Genomic DNA, 23845 nt, shown 5'->3' on the forward strand with positions numbered 1-23845 from the left:
CAAATAAAACTAAAGGGAAGCAAATGGTGACTCAGTTCAGTTGTGTTTGCTTGAATAGGAGAAGGGGTGATAAATTTTTGGAGTATTATACAGATTTCAAGAAAGGTCATGTGAAAGAAAAATGTGTTTTCAGTGCAGCATAAGTACTTGCTTACTGAAACAAGTCCATTATTAAGACAGCAAAAACTAAACAAATGCTCTTATCACTCAAAGACATTTTTCCTTTCTCATGTACAGACATAACATTTACACTGTATTTGGTGTTAGCCTTGTAGTAATAGGCTGAAATAGTAAAATCGATAGTGGCAGTAAGGTTTTTGCATTTTTTTTAATGTATAAAGGCAGTGGAACAGATGTTCAGAACAGTATTGAATATTCCTTCTTCCCCATCCCGCCATCCCTTTCACACCAAGCCATCTGGAAGGGACTGTAGCAGGATGAGCAGCCATCATCGTAAGAACAAGATTAATGTGTTGGCATCTTTTGTTGATACTTTAAACTGGTCACTGTTTGTTCAGCGGAAGGCAGCAATGTGAGTTGTTGTCATTGTATGTGTGCTTACATTATGCATGTGGATGTGGAAGACGACAGAAGAAAAAATGTGATTTATATAGAACAATTAATAAATTGGATGATAGTCAGTCTGGACTTGGACCCACACAGGCACAAATTAACTTTTTTCTCAGTCAGCATGCTATTTTGATTTGACTAGCCATCTTCTACCCTTATGCACAGTGTCAAGTAATACTGTTCTGTTAAACCAGAGTTAAATTTACTTATTTGGGTAAAAGCTTCTGTACATGTTTTTCCAGAGTTTTTCAGTCCATGCCCTACATGTACTTTTTTACCCTGATTTTTTTTAACCGCAATAAGTATACCACATGTGGATGTCTTCCAGTTTAACCAGTTGGATTTCTTTAGTACCTGTGCACCTTATTTCTTTTGAGAGAAAGCGTGATTAGTGTTTTTGCTTAATGAACAAAATTTTGGTTAGAGAAGGGACAGCTTATGATTTAGAAACGAGAGACTCTAGTCATGTGTGAAGGTGTCCTGGATCATCTGGGCTCTGATAGAGGATGAGTAGAAAAGGGTGGGTGGATCTGATGCTGGCAGAGTGGTTGGATTCAGTACAGCAAGCTATTGTATTGTGCAATCTGTGAACCTCTGTTAGATTTCAGGTAAGTAAATCTGTTCTTAATAACATTAAGTGTACCAAGGAAGATTAAGATGTGGTAGTGAAGGAGAAATCTTATCTAAAAGCTTAAAAAATAGCTTCAGTGGGATCACAGTGGTTTTCTTCCATTGTTTTGTGTTTCTTTCAATGAAAATAATTTTAAGGAATGGATATCTGACATTTGATTCAAGAAGGCTACTTGAGAATGAGATGTTTAAAGCCTGAAGCCACTGCTACTGTAGTGCAGTAAGCTATTCAAAGTGAGAAGGTGAATCAGAAGAAAGTGACACAGCCAAAGATCTTGGCTTTCAGATCTCAGCTTTCAGAGGAAAGATAAGCATGAGAAAAAGAAGAGAGGTTAAGACTAGTTGAGGGATATTCACAGATGTTCTGGGGCAGGTTTATCCTGCGAAGAAATGGGTGATGAAATTAAGTGATTATTAGTGTTAAAAAAACCAGTAGTTCAACATGAAAAATATAGTGTGTGTATGTTTTCCTGTATTTTTATAAAAATCATAAGGCATCTTTAGAAAGTACAAAGATTTAAGTGACAGGAATAAAAAAAATCAAACTAATTTACTGGCAAACTTCTTTGCATATTGGGCAGTGTGACAAAATGCTGTGAATATAAGTTGCAAAATCCATTAATTTGGACAATAAGAACTTAATACAGAAAAAAATTATATTGCATAGATATGTTCCATATTCCATAAACACGTTTTAGTTGGGCCTGAAAAGAGCTATAGTTGTATACCCAGAAATGGAGATAAAACAATGCAGTAACCTCAGTTAGGCTACTGATTGTACGCTCACTTCATTAGCTGAGAGCAAGAAATATCTTTATTTCTTCCTTTAACAATGGCGAAGCTGTTTAATTGGGTGACATGTATATGATCCTTTATTTGGAGCAGAAGATGAAACTTTTATCATCTCTCTGTACTTCATAAGATTTTTATCTTAGAGACTGCTGGGGAAAAATATTGTGGTGGAGAAAAGTTAGTGCTGCGATTGTCGTTTCGAAATACTTAATTTCTATTGGGAAGAAAAAAATGAAAGCAATAACTTTAAAGCAGTCCCTCAGTCTTGTTCGCTGAGGCACGCTTATTAGGTGGTGAACTGTAGACACAAATACTTAGGTGGAGATTGATGAGACCTTTGACACTGTTACAGCATGGCACATGCACAAATGTCTTGAACCACAGTCAACAGGTAATGCAAAGGTGGGGTTGTAGAACAAAGGTTAAAAAAAATCATCCAGCAAGCTTTAGAGAAAATAAGGCAGATTTCTGACTTGTCTTCATAGTTGTTAATAGTATTTTAAAACCTTTTTTTTATATTACAGCCTACATTTTAATGGAAAGAATAGCTATAGGTTAAATCATTCTCAGGACTTTTTTTTTCTGCATTAGTGAATGCCATTTTGCATATGCTTGTTTAGAGTTTGTGTTAGTGTGAATTTCTAATGAGAACTAAATTTAAGGTAATTGTAAATGTAAATGTTCAGTGCAGTGGAGATCTATTTACTTTTTCTCCCAACTTTTTAATTGGAGTAAACTTCTGAATTAACACATTCACCTTTTAATTGTTCTGTAAACTTAGTGTTGCAGGCCCACAGTGTTAGCAGAGGTAACTACCAACTCAAAATTTTTGTTCTGCTTCTTATGGGATTTTGAAGATGTGGAAGGTTGGCAAGGGAAATGTAGATCCATAGAATAGGTTTGTTGCAAATCAACAAAACCAAACACTGTTCCCTCCCCTGTTGTCTTTTCTCTTGTCATTGCTTAATGTCTTGATTTCCTTCATAATATCACTGGACCATAAAATTTGCCCTGAAGAGCTCAGCACAGACAAAACCCCAGCCAAATAAAAATAAGAAAACAACCCTCCAAGTTGGTGAACCTTCAGAAATAGCTCATTGCAACAGACATCAAAATAAGAGCTCTATTAAAGAAACAAAATCACTTTAGGGATTTCATGGCCACTTTGTAATCGCTGATATGTAGGTTGGTATGATGTGAGAGGAAGATCAAAAGTGGTGGTCTGATGCTAAGAAGCAAAAACATTTCATTTCAGCCTTTACTGTCATGCCTTTCATGTAGATCTGGCAATCAGGAGGAAGACCTGTGTAAATGACGTGGATAGAGTTGGCTATATATTAAATTTGAGTTGGAAATTTTCTAGGCATTTCACTTTACATGTGTTGTGTTGTTGAAAGACATGGTTTGCTGTGGATAGGAAAAACTGCTACTGATTTTTAGTTACCCTTAAGGAACAGAATTCTGTTAGAATTAGTGCATACTTCTAACATGTCTGTCCTTGCTGCCTGAGCAAACTCAGTATCAAAATTGAGAGTTGCATTAAAAATCAGGGGAAGCATGAAAAAAAGTATATTAACTAATAAATACACAGTTTGTCCCTTGAATTGGGATAGCTATGATAGAAATTCAGTACTTAGTGTTTGAAGCGTAATTGTGATATTTAGTAAAACTGTTTTGATATTTGTTCCATAGTAACATGGCTGAGAGGAATTGCATACTTGGTAGAACTAGAATAACTGGAAGATGCTGTTAAAAATTAGTCTTGTGTAGATGCTCTTTGAAAAATATCAAATAAATCTGGTTCTTTGGAGCAGTGTTATACAGTAACTGATGGCTAAATATTTTATATTCTTTTGCAGTATACAAAATGTTGATTCAAACTCTGGTTAGAATGAAGTCAGTTTAAAAAAACCCACAAGCTTTAAAACGTACAGATGAATGACACTAGACAAATCATGAACTTAAAACAATGATTTCCAGATTACATGCTAGTTCCAGTTTATATGTTTTTTAACTTGTCATTGCTGATAAAGAAGTAAATTATATTCACAGATGGTAAGTAGGAAAAGTTCACAAATGTTGGGTTCCCAGCCATTTAGGACAAGGGAAAAACAGAAAGGGACGTGAATTAAAGGCATGTGTATTCCTTTCCTTGAGATAAGAGGATAGCAGTGTCTGCTGTCCGTTTTGCCTTTTCTTTGTGTCTTACACTGAAGGACGAGGGGCCTTTGGAGGACATGGAGATCTGTGATAATAGTGACTCCCTGGAAGAAAATTATGATGGAGAGCATTTCCAAAACTAGTGCTTGGGGTCTTCTGTCTTCCTTCACTTCTCTTCCTATTTGGCACATACATAAATTTTGAAGGTGGGGTGATTGCAGACTATCTGTAATTAGAAACTTGGATACGAAAGTGGGCAATATTACTAAACTGGGTGCCATTCAAAGACGGAAATTTAGCATGTCGAATTGAGTGTTAATACGTTACATATGGGAAAATTTAGCTGTCTGCAAACATTTGAAATGTTGAAATGCCCTTGGCATAGCAGCAGCATGATTAAGAAGTAGTGTAACTTGATTGTGGGGCTAGAGGTGAGGAAACCAACAGTATTTCTCTGTTTTTGATGAGGTGAAATGCGGTTCTAGATTCACACACCTAAATTTAGGTGGGTGCATAGCAGAGCTTACAAATGAGGTATTGGAGCTCGCCATATCATTCTTCTTTCTATCTATCCATCTATCCATCTATCCATCTATGCAGTGCTGAGCTCTCAAGAGAGACACAGACACTGAGCTCGTATATATGTAGTCATACAAATTTAGATGCTTAATTTTGAATGGAATCCCATCTAGTGCATCACTTAAGACAAACTGCATATTCAGTCCATCTCTTGTTTTTCTTCTCCGTAGAAGGAGAATTATGGTACTTTCTTTCTTTTAAGAGGTCTGTGAGATTCATCAATGAAAAGCTCAAAAGCTCCCTGAAAGTTATAAATTATATTCAGGGAGAATTTAGGATGGATGTATGGAAAGCTCTTTTTCATGGTAAAAATGTTCAGTTTTGCTGTATTTTACTAGAGGATATGAGAGAAACCTCTTCAGAGTTTAAAAAAAGGATTGAACAATGTCTTTGAGAAAATGTAATAAACATTGACAAGTAAGAGGGTCTGTATAAGGAATTGGCATTCATTTTGTGGTATTAGTGAATATATAAAGAACTTCAATATTGTAAGAACCATGAAATTCAGCTACATATTTTTAATGTGAGTGTAAATTACGGTGCTGTTTTGGGGATGTGAAAGGGCAAAAGGCAAGTTTGGGGAACAGCTGTTGCTTTGAGTTTTTGCCAGTTGCTCAAATACTTGAAAGCCCAGCTTGTCTCTTATAATAGCCATGCTCCGCTGTTGTTTGGAAAGATTATATATAGTGTTTGTCGTCTTTCATGTTTGTTACTGTACATCTGCTTTGTACTTGTTTGTTTTTTTTTTTTTTTAAATCTGACTTGCCAAGGCAATGTCAAACTTCTTACATGCAGTTTAACAGCTGTTATCCAGAGGAAGATGCTCTTAGCTGACCTGGAGCAATACTCCTGCAACCGCAGGGAAAATGTGGAAAGAAAAGCAGAAATGCTTCTGTTATCTCTTTCTGTACCCCGCTTGCCTGTACAGCAATAACTGCTAGATAAGTGCCTTCTAATTTTAAACCAAAAGATGGTTATGCAAGTTGTTATGAGGGTAAAAAGAAGACAAAGGGAGGTGAGAATACAGAGGGAGCATACCTAATGTGAATTTTTAATGGGCTGATCTAAGCTAATTCAAGCTTCTGATGTCCTGTCCTTGCAGGATGTGCATGGAAATTGCACACAGTTAGGTTGGCTGTGCAGTTGCTGGTGCCTGTAGGGTTTGGCGAGCAGCGTCTGTGCTCCAGTCAGAGTTCAGTCCAGCCAGATCTTGCATCTGATCCATGTCCAATGAGGCATGCGTGGATTTAGTGAGATGTTATGTGACATCTCACCCTCTTAGTTTTCTTCTTCCTGCCTTTGACTCCTGCTCCCATTTTTCTGGTCTGGTGCTAATGTCTCATATGTTTCTAGTGCAGTCAGTTATATGCAGTATAGCATCTTTCTAGATCGTTCATCTCTTGTGTCAGATGCAGCTGGTGGTTTAAAGCCAGCTGTGTTGGGCACAGGTGGCTCCACACCGGGAGTGGAGCTGGACCTATTTATCCTAGCTGCAAGTCTATGGTTCTATTGTTTACTTAGCCAGGGTAAAATATGTAAATGATCGACTAGGATTGGTCCTTATCTTCTGAACTGATAGCTTTTGAAAATAACTTCTTTGCCTTATGTTTTCCATTTATTTGGGGATAGGAGCAAAGAGAAGTTGTTACTTAACTTCTGCGTTGTCCAGCTGAGTATGATTTACCAAATGCCAATGTGTTTAATGCAGTGACAGAGTATCACTACGAAAATCTTGTCTAGTCATAAGCTAGGGCTGAAGTGTGGCTCAAAACAGGTGGAAGATGAATGTGGAAGGCAGTGGAGCTGCCATTTGCTGACTCTTCCCCGCCCTCCCCCTGCGCACCTGGTAACATATTACCCCCCAGCCTGGTTGAGCCTGATGAAGTCCCTATAATTCAGAGCCTTATTCTGTCTTGATTTCTTGTTTAACCTCCTGTTACATGTATTTTGAAAAAAACTTTAGCCTCACTTCCCATGAATTTTCATTAAGAAAGATTAACTTTGAGTTATGTGTGGTGAAGAAATTGGTGGTAGTGCTTTAGTGGCAAGGACACATAGTAATAAGAGCTTCTTTACTTCTGGGTTAGTAGCTGAATGGGTCTGTGTTTGATTCCGATAGTTGAAGGTTTTAAACTAGAAGAAACAGAATTGCAATTGCAGGCTTTTTTTTTCTCTCATCAGAAGTAGTTGATGCATTGCTTCATCTGTTGCGTATGTTTACTCATCAGTGTTCAGTTTACCTTCCAGAATAAGAAACTTCCCCCCCTCCCCCCCCGAGCACTGCTGTGTGTTTTAGCATCCTCTTTAAATAAATGGGATGTCTTGGGTCAGTCTCTCTCCCCCCTGCTAGCTTTTGAACACGCTGGACCATTCAATAAAGAATTGGTGAGAAAGTGAAAAGCTCAAACTGCAGTTGTCTGTTTTCTTCAAATTGGCTTTTATAGGTGAGGAAAAACATGATGTAGAGAAGGGACTTAAATGGTCCTGGTGAAAGGCATTTTGATTATACTCAGTATGGTAGGTATTTCAAGATGTAGCAGGCAATTAGCTGGGCAGTGTGCAGCCAGTTTCCAACTGGCCCCGGCACTTTGCATGGGGTGGTGGGGGAAAGTCAGGTAAACTGCAAAAGGTGAGAGTGGTGCCAGCTCTGAGAATGTTAAAAACCAGGCTTCATTCTGCTGGTCTTCTGGCCTTTTCGTATCAGAATTTAAGTAAGGTGTGTAGCAAAACATATTCCTAGTAATTCTCTTAAAAGCAAACAAACCAACCCCCATAAAGCCCAAACCTAGCAGAATAGTTGCCTTGTTCATCAGTGTGTTTTACTGATGAATTGCACATAAAAATTAATTCCAAGAAAAGACCATTTTGAGATGTCTAATCACCCACCAATATTTCAGGAATTCTTTTGTCATAGTTGTAGGGAGTCTTTATGGCTTCACTTTGTATGACAGTGTTGTTAATATTACAGAGAAGAACAAAAACTGTAGGTTGTCCGTTGAAGTAGTACTAAGGTTTGGAATCAGCTGCTTTAGCACTGATTTATGCTCCTATTAATTTACTTCTTACTAATTATGTTTATGAACATTTTACTGCACAGTGAAATAATTCCTCATAATGATTTTTATTTCATAGTTGCAATTCCCTAGCGTGTTTACAGTGTGATGCTGCTGGGATGCTTTTTAGTTATGAATTTCCAGGTCTTTACCTATTTTTGATCAAGTTCAGAAAACTGACTACATTGAATATTAAGTAATAATTTTGAATGCATCTGTTTGTAGAGGTATATGAAAGCATGGAACAGAAGCAAGCAGCTTTTTAGTGTAATATAAAAAAATATGTTCCTCTCTTACCTTTGTGGTGTTTAAAATTTAGCACACTCATCTGGCTTTAAATTCTGATGTATTCAAATAAGCTGTCTCATATTAAGAAAGATATAAAATATAATTCAATACTACTGATTAGAAGTCATGAGCCTATTTCTTCCCAGTCTTTTCAGAAATCACCTTACAGTTAAATAATTTGCTTTCTGACAATTAAGTTAATTTTTCAGAAATGTTATTGAAAAGAAAATATTTTAAACCTTGGGGGGGAAAAGGTCGTTACAAAAATTACTATGCAACATTTGAAAAGGAAAAAGGTCTTTTTAGTTTACTAATGTGATTTTAATTAGAGAAAATGAAAGGTTGTTTTAATTGCTGTAGTGCAATAAAAAAATTTCCATTAAGTCTTTTCCAAATGAACTTATGCCCTTTAACACTGTAACTTCTCATTCCAGAAAATTTTGGTGCCACTTGGTCTTTAAACAAAATATTACTCATAAGCAGCACATGGACATTGAATTGTTAGTGTTCAAAAAAGCTAATCACATTGACTCATAATTGTATTAATGGCATTTTCAATTAAACTGCTTTGGAACTTTATATGCTATCATTTCCCTTTTGGGGGAATTCTGTCCCACTAGGGCATCCTCGCTCTCAAAGCTATTCCCTGCTATTGTCTATACCATTGTGCCCTTTTGTGGTGCTTTGAGATCTCTTTTTGTACTTGTTTTCCCCATCCTAGTTTCTTCTATTTTTTTCCAGCAAAACCAGTTCTGACAGCCTTTGTTTTCTCAGATAAATGTCTTCTTGCATCTGGCATGCTCCCAAGATCTGTTCAATACATGTTCTTAACCTCATGCGGATTGTCATTCAGTACCACCTGTGGAAAACTGTCATCTTCGTTACTTTGCAGCTTCTTCCTTATGCCCACCCAGCCTGCTTCTGTGAGGCCCTTGCTCTTATCTTAAAATCAGATGAGTTTATGATTTTGACTGAAAACTGTCGGAGCAAGAGTAGGTCAGTGTCTGACATAGTCAGGAGGCTGTAATGCATGGACAGTCGGTCGGTGGTCAGTTTGCCAAGGCAGTGAGCCAGCTTGCTTCAGACAGTGGTCTTTCCTGCCACTCCTCTGAGGACTGCCAGTTTTTTATACATGCAAATGTGCACTAAAGTCCAGTGATTCTGGTATTGGAGCACAGGTCTGTGGAGACAGTAAATATTACACTGTTTGCCTGGATTTGGTGTACATTATCTGCATGGACTATATCCTCTGTATCTGCAGTGCTGTTGTGCACTCAAGCCAGAACATGACGACTCCAGTGGCTTGGTAGGAATTGTACAATATCTTAGGGTAGGAGGGCTGAAGCAACTGCTTTAAAAGAAGGAAGGTGAAGTATATTTTGTAGAAGAAACTGAATGCATGCCACACAGATTCATAGCTCTTATTTTCATTGTTGGAAATACAAAATATAATACATATTTTTCTGTAAATTCCAGGTTGTGAGCCATGCCTTTGGTGAAAAGGAACATTGAACCACGGCATCTCTGCCGAGGAGCTCTGCCAGAGGGAATTACTAGTGAACTGGAATGTGTAACGAATAGTACCCTTGCTGCTATCATACGCCAGCTAAGCAGCTTAAGTAAGTATCTGTAACTTCCTGCAGGTATTTGATTCCTGGTGAAAAACTGAATAAACTAAAAGCTTTGAGATGGATTGTTTTAAATAGCAAAGTTATGATACAGAACATTGCCACTTACGTAATATAATAATATAATGCTACTTCACTGCTTTTATGCTCTTCTATAATTTGAAGTTTATATGAGCAGAGTCTAAGATTCACAAGTGTTAAAAAAAAACCAAACCAAAAACCACAAAAACAACCAAAAAACCCCCCCCCCAAAACTCCCCCATCAACCTGCCCCAAATACCAACACCACAAGAATCCCCCAAAATCAACCAAAAAACTATGGCATAGAAACCCAGGAATTTTTCTAAGATGAGAGAAATTAGTGTAAGAAACAAGACTAGCCCTTGAATTATTCTTGGCTTTCAATTGTGTAAGATGAGGCCAGCAAACTCTTCTCCCTCTTGGCATGAAATGACCCATTTGACTGAAATTTCAGTTCGTCTTAATGTGCTTATATTTCTTAAGCCTTTTCTTTGTACGTGTGTCATCAATTCATATGAATGAAATTAAGCACGTCTAAAGAATGGCATTCCCTGAATAAACCTGTAGGCTACTGTTGAGGCGAGCTAGTGTCAGCTCCATGCAGAGCAGCCTACACAGTACACCTGTCGGTTGACATCACCACTAGCAATTCTAGAAGCATGCATGGGGTGCTTGCAAGAATAATATTTCTTGATGAATGAGAAAAGAGATTTCTTCAGAGGGCTTAAAAATCTAACAATCAGCAGCTGTTGTTTGTGCTGATAACTCTGGTCCTAGAAAATAAATTATCACTTCATCAGTTTCTTCACTTCGTAAATGGAAATGGTTTAAGAATGTAAGAAAGTCTGTATGGAGTTTAGATTACGGGTCCCACTGAGTCCGGTGTCCAATTTGTGATGGTAGGAAATAGCCTATGCTTAGGGAAAGAGTACAAGAAACATAGCATGTTCCCCTTTCTAGTAGTCAGTGATTTAGGGATTTTCTGAGCTGGAGGTCCATCTGAATCATCCTGTGTAATGAGCATTTGTAAACTTGTCATCTGTGGAATTGCTTGGATGGGTTCAAATAAGGAATGTACTTTTTTTCTTGGCCCATGACCTATGGCAGAATGTCCCACCATAGAAGTTGATCTGCATTCCTTTTGATATCTTCTGGTTCTTGAGTTATGAAAAATAATGGAAGGTGATTTCATCTCATGTATTTCTGTAATCTGTGATTTTATTAAATTGTTATTGTATTCTCCTAGTAATATCTTTTGCAGCTTGGAGTGTTGTGATCTCTAGGCAGGTTTTTCTTTATGGAAAACATTTTGTATTTCTGATCGTTGTTATTTCTAATTTGGATATGTAAATTAGAGTATGTTGGGGTCTTTTTAAGGTGGAGTGTTGAGGATTGAGATCGTAATCAAAACAGACTACTTCTGTTTTATCATTAGTTCCCGAAGAATTTAACAGCAATCAAAATTTTATAAATGTTGAGTTGATATTTTTTGAGAAGTTTCCAAGTGATTCTCCGATCTTGAGCAGTAGCTGCCAATTTAATGTCTAATGTTATTTATAGTTAATTTGTTTGCATTGTCACTGAGTTTCACTTACCATTTTATCAGGCAGTTGCTCAGTATTGACATCCTTAAGTTTCAGAAAATTGAGAAGAATGGCTGATGTCTCCTAATTATATTCAAGGATCTCTGATAAGACCTCATTTTCTCTAGTCTGACTTGCTAGGAATGTCTAGCTTTCACTTCTCCTGATTTGGTCTTGGCGCTAATCTGCCTATTACGTTGTGGTGTTCAGATCCTCTTATGATTGTTGCTGAGGAACTGGCTACTTACACAATCCATATCCTGCATTTTTCCTTTAGCGGATTTCTCAGGTCATCAGAAGTCTCTGTAGACAGCTCTAAAGTACGATTAGTGTCAAGTTAAAGATCAATGCAAATAAATGGTGCCCTTTGTTTTAACAGATGAATACACGGAATTTAATGAGTGAAGTCTACCACCAGGCTTGTCCACAGTCTAAAATCTGTCATGTTTGCAGAGGGTTTTTTCTGCAGACAGTGTTTGTTTTGCCTGTGTTTCAAGCCAAGTGGGAGCAAGGAAATGATCATTGAAAAATGCTGTGCTGGAGCTGATGCAGTATGTCCTGCTGACAGCATCAGAGCTTGCTGGTGTTCCCACAGCTTGAAGCATAGGGAGAGCAAGTACAGGTCTATCTTGCAGTCACACTGTTTTTTAATGTTGCACTGTGAGTTCAGCATGGATTTTAAAAACTGGCAGATCTGTGCTCTTGCGTACAAATTTGGCTTGCTTCTGCCTCTGCTCTTTTCAGGAGGCATGAACAAGTTCCTATGCAAAGGGAATGTGCTCTCAGTGGAGGTTTTTTTTCTATTATGTCTTCAGGTTTGGGTTTGTTTTGCAGCCAGCTGGCTTGGAACACGGGCAGAGTGAGCAGTGTTCTGGATGAAACCCTGCTCTTTTATATAGGGCAAAAAGCTCCACTAGGGGATTCACCTCCATTTGGGAGGAGAGAATCTACTGGGAGGAGGACTGGGAGCATTTGCAGCCTGTACCTATAAGTGCCGTGATGCTTTAACTGGTAAACACAGTCATGGAACAAAGGCTTTGAGGAAAGCTTCCACAAAATACTCCCATAGTTTTGGCAGCAAAGCTTCGTCGGATGGCTGCAGGACTCTAGCCAGTGAAAAAAGCTGCTCTCTGCAACAGGATCTGTTGCACTATGGTTTTGTTTGAGTTTTGCATATGTGTATATATGGTGAAGAAATAATAAACTACACCTGATTGTTGTTGAAGACTATTAAAAACTGTATATGTACGCCTTTATAGAGTTTTCTTAATTAGATTTCAGTCTGTACACTAACATATTTTTCGTGTTTCAAGCTGCATTACCACTTAACTTCTTTCCTTTCTGTGAGTCTTTAAATATTTTTTATTTTTGTGTCTGTGGCTTCTCCATTCATTCAGATACTACCTGTCAGGCTGAAGTCTTATTTCTACATGGGTATAAACAATCTGTGCATGGGAATAGAGCTACTTTCTTTGACTCATATGCAAGTGATACTGAATGTTTTTTGCTGTGCAATGTGAAGTGGAGAAAGTGTGATCTATGGGGGCTTGGAAGACTCTTCCTTTCACGCGGAGAGCAATGTCCACCAATTTTCCTCCTAGTATTTTCTTGGGTAGATTGGCTCAGAGTTTCACTAACTTGCATGGAGGCCTGAGCTCACTGCATCCAGCTTTGTGTGACTGCCCTTTACCACTGCTAATTCAGGTTGAGTTGGGAAGTTAGCTTTTTTTAGCATTGGGTATTGCTCTGGAGGTATTTGAGGAGGCAGATAAGAATCAAGACCTGGTCAATAACAGGCTACCACTTTCGCTTATTTAAAAAAAAAAAGATGGGGGGGACAGGGAAGCATGATTCTGATGCTAATTAATCCAATTACAAATGGGTGAGTGGAATCGCTGTTTTCTGCTCCATGTTGTGATAAAATGGTCATGTCCTGGGTGAATTTCAACTCTAGAAAACACCATCTAGTTCTGTGGGATGTTTCAGTCCTTATGTAGGACCCTGAGGAGCACACTGATGTGGTGCTTGGCTCCCTTTGGGGCAGCCCTAGTGTAACCCTTCTTCCAGTATCTTTTGAGAACTGACACCTGAATGGCAGATGATGTCATTGTTTACCTTTTTGTCTTTGATAGTACATGTTCATGGTGTGAAAAATTGTAGCCCTCTTAATGCACTGTAAGTCCTTCTATTAACTTGAATGTGTCTTTCCATGTCCTTGTGCTGTGGAACAAGGAATGCAAAGGAAAGCTGTACTTTTTAGGCTCAAATATGTGAAAGGAAGCTAGCCAAAGTAATAAACACTGGGTTTCCAGTCTTCAGGCAAGCCAGCATCGTTGTTGGATTCCTCTTCTGTTACAGCACTGAGTGTTTTGGCTGCTGACAAAAGATACCTCTGGGACAACTTACTCAATGTGTTAATGCACACCTTTTTGTGCAGTATGTGAAAATCAATTGTAATTAATTCAGGTGGTGTCTAGCCTCTGCTAGAGATGTTATAAGCTGATGTGGCAAGATGGTGTTTCATGTAATTATTGTAGAACTTGGGTAGAGGTATTATGACTTCAGTTATTTGTGAACTACTGATCTCCAGAAGTGTCTCTCAATGCTTCGAAATTTATTTGAAAACAATCAAATACACAGCTCTGTGAAGATGACCTGTGGAAATGCTAGCAAGAGACACTTCTGTTAATTGACGTTGAAACCTATGGAGAGCAGGGATTTGGTGAGGCGGTGTCATGACTCAGTTTCCCCATAACTACTTCTGTGGTTGGAGGGAGCCTTAGAAATAGACTGCATAATTTCTTTGGTGTTTTTTTAAATTAATATTTAGGTTGCCTATATGTTGGGAAGCACTTCATGTTTCTACTGACTCTTATAGTACCAAAATCAGCTCTTAAGTTGAAAGACCCGTGCTTGTAACTTCAGATAGTTTTTTCTGCTTGTTTCTGTTTTGTTAAAAATCTATTTTAAAAGATGGTAATATAGAAAACACTAGAGAAGTATTACTTTATTTCTAAAACTTACTGCATCATGTCAAGCAGAATAGCATGTTCCAATATTGTTTTACCATGTCACTGTTTTTACTGACAGGAGATTGACAACCTGTCTTTCACTTGTTTTAGAGTATCAAGGGCTTTAAAAAACATAGAATTCAATATTAAAAGTATGTTCCCACAAATCAACTTTATGACTTATTTTGCCTTCTGAAAGATAACTGACAAGCACCTGTCTGCTTGACTTCTCTAGGAGTGATGTGTTTAATCCTAGAATGTGGCAGTCTTTCCTCAGCAGGCTGATCTCAATACATTAACATAAACTATCAGCTATTAAAATTTATTAACATTTTGAGCTCTGGTGGCTAAAGAATGTAATACCTGCTTTATTTAGCTGAAGAGCTGAAAAGCTTATTTGTTCTGTAGCTTGGAATAAACTCTTCATTTGCAGCAACTAAATCAAATGGAGATTATAATTGAATCTCAGCTAGCTGCTGGGAAGCACTTAGAGGAAGCTTTTAGTGTGAAGGTGGTTGAAGACTGACAGGGGTTGCCTGGAGAAGTTGTGGAGCCTCCATCCTTGGAAGTATTCAACACCCAACAGGACACAATCCTGGGCAGCCTGCTCTGTTGGACTGTGCTTTGAACAGGGAGTTGGACTAGATGATTTTCAGCCTCAGCTGTTCAGTGCTTTGGTGACATCTGTTTTGGAGGGGGAGAAGATTAGCAGCAGGTAGGCAGCGCACCTTGGCTATCCACCTTCCACATAGGTACCAAGCAGAGCTTGGAAACACCAAAATACGTAACATTTTGCATTAGTTATTGGCTGATCTTACATTTAGTGAAGAAATCTATTACTGGTAAAGTCCTCCACTGAAAGCAAGGCCATCAAATTAATTTTTTTCACTTGTAATTCACAAACAGTGCATTCAGATATTTTACTGTTGTTGTTCTCTTCCCCCAAAGTAAATGATCCAAGAAAGGGGCGGATCCTGTTGACTTCCTAAGTGTGGCTATTTTTTACTTTGAATTATGCTCTCCAGATGTTCACGGGGTCGGATCTTGACTGAAATTTTCATTACGTCTATACTTTTCTTTGTAAAATTAAGGTTGGTTATAGGACCCAACTTAAAATGTCAACAATTACTGTTCTTTTGGATGTTATTGTCATTTAGGTGGTTAATACATATTCCGTATTGTTCCAACAGTTAGACAAAGTTTCACTTTGCCCCTTCCCTCCAGTTTTGCTCTTTGGACTTGCCTTGATAGACGTTATAACAATCGGAGTTTAATTCAGAAGTAGGGTTTTTAAATCTATTTTTGTTGAAAACGCATGGTTAAATGCAAGAGGCAGGATTTTGCTTTTTGCATGGGGAACTGATGGGGTGTGGATGTCTTGAGAGGGGTGTCAGGTGCAGAAATTGTGGATGGGGAGATGTTAAATGAAGCAACAGTATGTGTCAGTCAGGTGAGTGGCAGTGATCATTTCGGGTGGAACCTGAAATTTGTAGGGGAAGTTCTGGGACAGAATTGTTAAATTGGAGATTCTGTTCCAGAGTGGTTGAGAAGTTGGGACTGGGGCAGAAGAGTCAAACCGTGGGTGAAGATGCCTAGTACTCTGGGAGAAGGGAGGCCTAGGCAAGGTATGAGCATGCACAAGGACCTGTGGGCCAAGAGGGGGTTGTGCTTATTGGTGGCACTCCTGTCCACTGTAGCTCTTTTAGGGTAGGGTCTGAGGCTGCAGATCTGAACTGGACTATCCACTTTCATAGTGATTGAGAAAATATGGTAGCTGAATGGGAGGCTGAAAAGGTTGTAGGTTCCTCTTTTGTGCTATATCAAGTCCAGACTGGCCATAGGTAAATGTGGTCAGTGCTGTCTTAGAGTCTCAAATGACTGCAGTGACAGAGCAACATGTGTACAGTGAGCATTTGTAGAGGTAAGTGGGCTGCCTTGCATGAGGATCCTGGGTTTCATCTGTTTCACCTTGCCTTCATTTTGATGTTGGCTAGTGCTCATGCTTATAATTAAGCCTTTATGACTATGGATTGCAAAATTTTAGATTTCAGAATTTCCTTCAGAAACTTTTATGGATGGCAGTAACTTTGGGCCTTTATTTTCATCACAGAGGCGGGTTTTAGTGATCATTTTGTGTGTCAGTTGGCAGTAGTTCAGCTGCATAAACAGTAGAATTTAAAAGTCACCCTGTTTAAGTAGAAGACTAACAGACTTCAGGCAGCATTTATTGGTATGTTTTGATGTTTTTGTACAAATCTGTTGCTCAAAATTTTGCTGAATGACAAGCTGCACTTTTATTAATCATACAGCTACTGTGTTTTATTATAACTTCATGATATTGAAGCCATTTGTCTTGTTTTGTAAGCCTTTAGCAAAGGGATTTCCCTGTCCATTTTCTTCCACAGGCAAGCATGCTGAAGACATATTTGGTGAATTGTTTAATGAGGCCAACAGCTTCTACATCAGAGCAAATTCCCTTCAAGACAGAATTGATCGCCTTGCTGTTAAAGTTACCCAGCTGGATTCAACGGTAGAAGAGGGTAAGTAATTGCATGAAAGCATTGAGCCAGAAGTGATGTTGACAGGACCACAGCATTTAATTACACAACAATCTCTAGCTTTTCAAAGTAATCCTGAACTGATACTTCGTCTTACTTTCCCAGTAAGGCAAGCTGGGAAAAAATCATGTTAGCAGAGCAAAAAAAAATATTCTCGAGTCATATAACTGTCTTCGTTTTTGACTTACTGTTACTTCAAGAAGCTTCAGTAGTAATGGAGCCATTAAGCTGCCTTTTTCACAGGGAAGACTTTTAATTTGTGAGTGTAATAAATCCAAAGTGAATAAATCTAGACCTTACTGGAAATAAGTCAGAATATGGGGAAAAGTTTGAGACAGTAGATCTGTTTATTTATTTCAGGGTATGGTGGTCACAAACTGTATTAGTAGTTTCTGTTTTGCAGTCATCTAAGATCTTTTAATACTCTTCACCTAAATGTGGCACTGTGTATTTGCATCAACTAGGTGAAATTCTCTAGGGGATTCTAGTCACTAGTCATTTCCTTTAAAATGCTGTTATATCCTCACTTATGTGTTTGGTCATTCACTTCATAAACACACCATAAAAACAGAGGATTTAAGTAACATCATTGCATTGTTTGTAAAGCACTTATTCGGGTAAGTAAAACATGTTTCTTTGTTTAGCTCTATCTAATGTACATGTTTGTTTACATGTGCAGTTATATGTCTGAGCCAGTCACTGCATGTGCTCCCTGTTTAGATAATTCCTGACAGTAAAATGTAAAAGCTTGTTACATCAGGACAATACCATGTGGTTATATGGTTTATATATTATGTTTAATGTTTATATAGTTTCTATATTATATTTACTACTACTAATAATAATACTAATATTAAATGTTTCTGATGATATTTAATAGTGTAATATTTAGCCTTCTGTTTTTAGCTTGCTACTCTCTGAACATTATTACATGTCTGATTTTTTTTCTGGGTTTGGAAGATGTTGACTGGTAGAGTACCACAGTTGATACTAGCACCTTTTGCTGTCTTAGAGGTCAAGAGCTATATGGGAACATAAACTAAGCTATTATGGGGTCACTATTCAGCTTAGTTTTTGAAGCATGTTGTGTGGTGGTAATATGAGCAAACTAGGTGACATTCATACACTGTACTTGCTCCGTATGGAAGTGGATAATATCAGTCTTCATGACTTTCAAGTCCAACATTTTTGGAAATGCAATCCTAATCAGAGGTTGCTTTTGCTTTTGTTTTTTATTTAATGCATCATTTGAATTATGCAATACCTCCTGGCTAGTTTCCAGAGTTTGGAGAGTAATTAAAAGCAGCCTATTGGAAGGGGAAACTAGTGTATAGACTGAGAATTTAATCAGTTTTTGTTTTAAATTGACAGCAGTTATTACTTTTGGTAATTGTCTTTCACATCAATAAGCTGCGTGTACAAACTGCTGTCACTTTAGTGTCAGTAAGAAATTAGCTATTTCACTGTAGATGTTGAAGTCTCTATAATAATTCATTGTACTGTCACTAATACTAAATATATTTCTGGGTAGCTTAGGCATTTAAGTAATATGTCAATTGCTAGGTTGAATAAAAAAAACCCTTTAGATTTAACGGCCAGTGGTTTCTTACATTCTTAGGTACAATTAATATATAGTGTATGTATAAAAATATTTTATTTAGCTAATAGTAAAGTTGGAAAAAAACCCTTTTAAAAATAATGTTAGGTTTTCAAAAGCATATAAATAACTTACACTAAAAAGCCCCAGAAGAATGGGATTTGTGCTCTTTGAATGCCTGCCTTCAAACAAGAATGTAACAATTCAGAGATATACATCTGAAAAAGCTGCCTGAAATACCTTACTGGTTTACATATAGGCAGGTTTAAATAGAAAGTAGTTTCTCAAAAATGGAATTTCGATACTTCGGATGATGTGGATGGGGAATGATGATTTGGAATTAAATTTTCTATTTGTAATTTTTTGTAATTTTAAAAGCTACAGAGGAGTCTAAGTGGTCTTGGAGTGAGAGGCAAGACCTCAGCACAGGTAACAAATAGTTGGGTAGAGAAGTCTGAGTGGGATTTGGTTTCCCTCGTGACAAAGGATAACAGTGTACCGTACAGGGTCTATATCAAACTTCATGCCTTTCTGGTTTTGCAGGTCATCAATATGTTAAATTTTTGCCCTGCACTGTGAAATTCTCACGGTTTGTTCTTGAGACTTGAGAAATTGAATGAATGGGCAAGAAATATTAGATGAGATGTTAATGACAATAAAAAGAAAACAAGCCAGTGCATTTTTTTTGCAGTGTTTTACACTGTTGTAAAACAGTGGGATTGATTCAAGAAATAGTGTCATTGTAGAAAAGCCAGCGAAGACTTGAGTGCTCTGTACAACTCCAATCAAAAACCTGTGTTTCAGGTAGCCTAAAATTGGAAGATCATGTGGAGAGCTTACTGCCACTTTTACATTGTGATCAGCATTATCTGGATCTTTTTAGCAATGGTCACTCCATCTCAGGAAAATTTATATTAAGATCAAGGGACATTCAATTATGTGGGAAGATTTTGGAGTTAAAAGATGGTAAAGATGTAGAACTGTCACAGGAGGTTGTGGAGGCCATAATTTAATTAAACTCTGAATGGGGTTGGATGTGTATGGATACCACATGTAATTATAAAACATGCTGTGTCAGAGGAGTACCAGACCTTGTGTTTCAGGCTTGAAGTCTGTCTTTCTGCTATTAGAAGTCCAGGTTAAACCTCATAAAAAAGGGGAGATAATTGGACATCTGCATGTGACAAGATTTTTGCATTATCTTCGAAGGCACGGTCCGTAGTCCCATTATTTTAAGCGAGGTTCTGGACCAAGTGGGATTTAAATCTGATTTATTATGGTAATTCTTGTATGCCTTTGTGCTTAAATGTCATGGTTATCCACTAAAGAAAAACCTTTCAGTTTTCATTCTGTATTTTGCTGAAAATATTTTAAATAGCTAGTGTAAAATGGACTTTGTTTATCCACTTATGTTAATTTCAGACCTGTGACATACGTATTCTTGTTTTTAACAGTATCATTACAGGATATCAACATGAAGAAAGCATTCAAGAGCTCAACAATTCAAGATCAGCAGGTAGTTTCAAAGAACAGCATTCCTAACCCAGTGGCTGATATTTATAATCAGAGTGACAAACCTCCACCTCTGAATATTCTTTCACCTTATAGGTACGGAAATATTCATTGTTTATGCTCTTGTACTTTGTCCTTTATCTCCTAGTTGTACGCAGAGAATAATTATAGCAGAAGGGAAAAGCTGTATTCGTTCTTGAGGTTTGTTTTTCTGGGGACTTCGCTGTTCGTGGAAACAAAATTGGTATTGCTACACTTAAAATCATAAGTTGTACCAGAAAAAAGCCATCATATGTCAGCATAAGTGTTACACGGCAGCACAGGATCGGAGAGCAAGGGCCACTGATTATGTAAAAAGTGAAAAGAAAATTAATAGCATACCAAACTGCTTTCTTTGGTTTATTTATCAGGAAAGATGGATTTGTTCCTTTAGCTGTCCCCCTATTCTCCCTCTTCCCCCCAAAATATACACACCTGTGCACACACCATCTTTACCTTTTCTTTTCCTAGTTACTTACTGGTGAATAAAAAAGCAACAAGCAGGACTTTGTTTCCTGTTTTCTTTTACTGTTTCCTTTAAGTTTATTGTAGTTCATGAATGTCCGAAGGGTTGTGGACAACGTGTTTTTACTGTGTCCTTCAACTTTTGAGAGGTACTAGATTGCAAGGTGTCTGTGTAATGGTGGAACTCAATCTGCAGTAAATTATTTGAAATTTAAGGAATGACTTAGCAAAGCATTTGCAATGTATTTTGTTTTTAAGAGCTTTTACTTGGAAGGTAAAATTGTTACACTTACAGGACCTGGATTTTGCTGCTGTTAGGCAATGGTGGTGTTTGTTTATAGGCGTCCAGTTAGTAAGAGTTGTTATTGATCAGCTGTTCTGCACAGCTATGTCCTAATAACGTATCTGGATGACAGTGTCAGTGACCTTTATTGTTATTCCTGTTTTGTTAGGGACATGTTAGTGAAATTTACTTGAATTATATTTCTTGCTAAGTTTTTTTTACATCTGCTGAATTGAAATTATTTGTATTTGCCTTGGACAAAGCTTAAATGAACTTCAGTTGTAGTCTGACTGAAGCTGGAGGGGTGGAAGAGTAGCCCCAGTACCCCCTTCTGTAGGTTAGACATTTGTAATGAGGACCCACAAATAAAATAAGGGTTTTATGGCTGTATGACCAGGCAGTATACCAGATCTGTTCTCTGTACGCTGCTCCAGTGGTTGTAAGGTTTTTGTGTGCTGGATCTCCGTTGCTCTAGATCTTGCCTGGTAGAAATTAGTAACTCCCCCTATACCTGTTGCTTTCCAGGAGTTTAGGATATTAGAAGATTCCCTGTTTCCAGGCCATGGGGTTAAATTAGGATTTGATAGCATACCTTTTCTGTGGCTTCTTAGTCTTGAGTGTCCTTGGCTTCTACTGCCAATTGGAGCTGTCAAGCCCAGATTAGCGTGCTCTCAACCTCCTGGTCTCTGGTAGGATTCAACCCTCCAGTTGTCACCCCTTTCCTAGACTTTCCCCTAGTTGGAAGAGTTCCACTGAGAATAGCTGCTGTCTCGTGCTTCCTGTCATAAGGATGAAGGTCCTCAGACCTACGTTGTTCCTAAATTCAGATCTTAAGACCCATCTGGATTGAGCCAAATACTCCTTTTCCAGTTCTTTTGAGGCAGTTCCATTCTTATGCTTCTGTTCCCTACACATCCTGTCTTGGCAGTGGTGGTCTGGCAGCACCAGTGAATTTCACTCTGGTGAGCCAGCTGATGCAGGAGCCTAGTCAGCTCCTGCTGAGCTCTGCTGAGGCATAGCCTGGGAGCATGCCTTCCAAAAGGCTGTGGATTCCACCCCTTTCCCCTGAAGTTTTTGGCACGAATCAAGCCAATTGTAAGCTGAAACTACAAAGAGTGGCATTAGCATGCTGTGATCCTATAAGGCAAAGATGATGAAGCTTGGATGATTGTCAAAGGTGAGTTTTGTTGATTTGAAAAATACTAATTCATATTTTCTTACCATTTCTTCTTCTGTATTTCCAGGGATGATAAGAAAGATGGATTGAAATTCTATACTGATCCTTCCTATTTTTTTGATCTTTGGAAAGAAAAAATGTTACAAGATACTGAAGATAAGCGAAAAGAGAAGAGGAGACAAAAGGTAAAACCAGAAACATAATAGCAAATGTATGTATTACAATTTGTGTATGTGTGTTCAGGCATAAAAATTGCTAGGTCATACTTAGCTTTTGCGCATGGAAAGACTACTTCTCTTTATACGTGGCTGTAGATTCATTTGGTTCAATTTTTGTAGCTCATACTGTCTATTTTAAGAAGTTGGCAAATTGAATTTTAGGACTGCTGTGGTCATCTAAGATCCTTTCTTTAATCTGTTGCCAGTATCTGTTTATTAGGACTCAGCAAAATAGCCCTGTTGTGCTTCAGAAAAAGACACTGTGATTTGGGCGGAGGGGGAAAGGAGTTTGAATTACAGCTTCCTTTCTTTTCATACTACTTTTATCCAGCAGCGTCAACTCCTGTAGCAAAACATGAGCTTATTCAGAAGTAAATACTTCGGGTTTTTTAATTCCTTGATAGTAACTCTTCACTTTTCTACACCTGTTACAAGTCTGTAAGATGATAATGCACAGCAAAATTATTCTGTGGTTCAGCAGCAAGAGAAGATTAATTTTAGGAGTAATATTGTGTTTGCTTTAAACTTAGATGGAACAAAGAATAAAAAGTTTTTTTCATAGGAAAGTGTCTTCAGGCTTTCTGGAATATCTTCAGCTGTTTCATCCAAGAAGTGTATTCTGATTCAATCAAGATTTTCTTAATGGATTTTAGTTTTGAATGAAGAAATTAGTTGCTACTTCTGCAGTTTCTTTGTCAATTTTTTAATCAAATCTGAGGGCTTTAAGATTTTTGAAGACAATTCTGAAAAAAAGGAAGTGAAGAAGGAAAGTTGAAGCAATGACTGCCTATCTTATCTGGCAAAAAGTGCCCTTTTAGACAGGCTCAGTGAGAGATAAGGGATTTAAAATAAAAGGAATCTAAACAAGATGCATAGACTGCTCAGAGGAAATAGAAGGAAGCTGCTTGGTTTTCAGTACACATACATGTGTGTATGTTCATATGCATATATGTATCATAATTCTAGCATACCTATACATACGTATATATAAGCAGGTATCGTAATGTATCAGCATATATATGTATTATACACCAGTGTATATACATAATGTCTAACTGACCATGACAACACCCGAATGTATATCTGTGCATATTCATCATGTGTAATGCATGTGTTTATATATGCTAATAAATATGGTATCTGCTTAGAAATCAAATTGTAGGGCATGACTGGGAAGCTTTACTACTCTGTTTTTATAAAATTCTGAAGTTCCTTGTTCCTGTTGCTAGACAAAACTTTCTGACTATAATATCTTTAAACAAAACAGGAAGACTTGGTTTAACTAAAACATTTTGTGAATTCATGTTTTCAAAAGTTCTGGAAGAAATTAATCAGGTCTTCCTGTTAGGAGTATGAGTCAATGTTTTCTGTTCTGAAAGGTATCTCGGTATTGAAATATTAAAAATAGGTGAAAAAGCTGAGTAAACATTTTCGGAAGAAGTTACTGAAAAGCAAAGTATTGGAAAATAGTCACTTGGTTATTTGGATAATTGTATACAAATGTATAGGCAAGATTATAATCACACTGTATTCTCAGTATAGTAAGGCACAGAGCTGATGAAAAGACTGGAAGCAATTAAAGAAGCTTTCATTCTCTAGTTTAGTTGTGGGTTTTTTATATTTAATTCAGTATTTCGTTATTAAAAAGTATATAGGGATAATTGCACTCTTTGGGTATTTC

The 23845-nt window shown here is 37.6% G+C and overlaps 1 protein-coding gene across 4 annotated transcripts in view; it reads left to right on the plus strand.

Annotated features, from left to right (window-relative positions):
- WASF3 (WASP family member 3) overlaps positions 1–23845 on the plus strand; it is a 76826-nt gene that overhangs the window by 39164 nt on the left and 13817 nt on the right. For all 4 annotated transcript variants that reach the window (XM_075084046.1, XM_075084064.1, XM_075084038.1 and 1 more), the window contains 4 exons: positions 9549–9691; positions 16721–16855; positions 19925–20078; positions 22014–22131. In XM_075084046.1, the coding sequence (XP_074940147.1) occupies positions 9559–9691; positions 16721–16855; positions 19925–20078; positions 22014–22131 (540 nt within the window). In that variant the 5' untranslated portion in view covers positions 9549–9558. The remainder of the gene's footprint in view (positions 1–9548; positions 9692–16720; positions 16856–19924; positions 20079–22013; positions 22132–23845) is intronic.

This window comes from Phalacrocorax aristotelis, chromosome 1 (genome assembly GCF_949628215.1).
Source record: "Phalacrocorax aristotelis chromosome 1, bGulAri2.1, whole genome shotgun sequence".
NCBI lineage: Eukaryota > Metazoa > Chordata > Aves > Suliformes > Phalacrocoracidae > Phalacrocorax > Phalacrocorax aristotelis.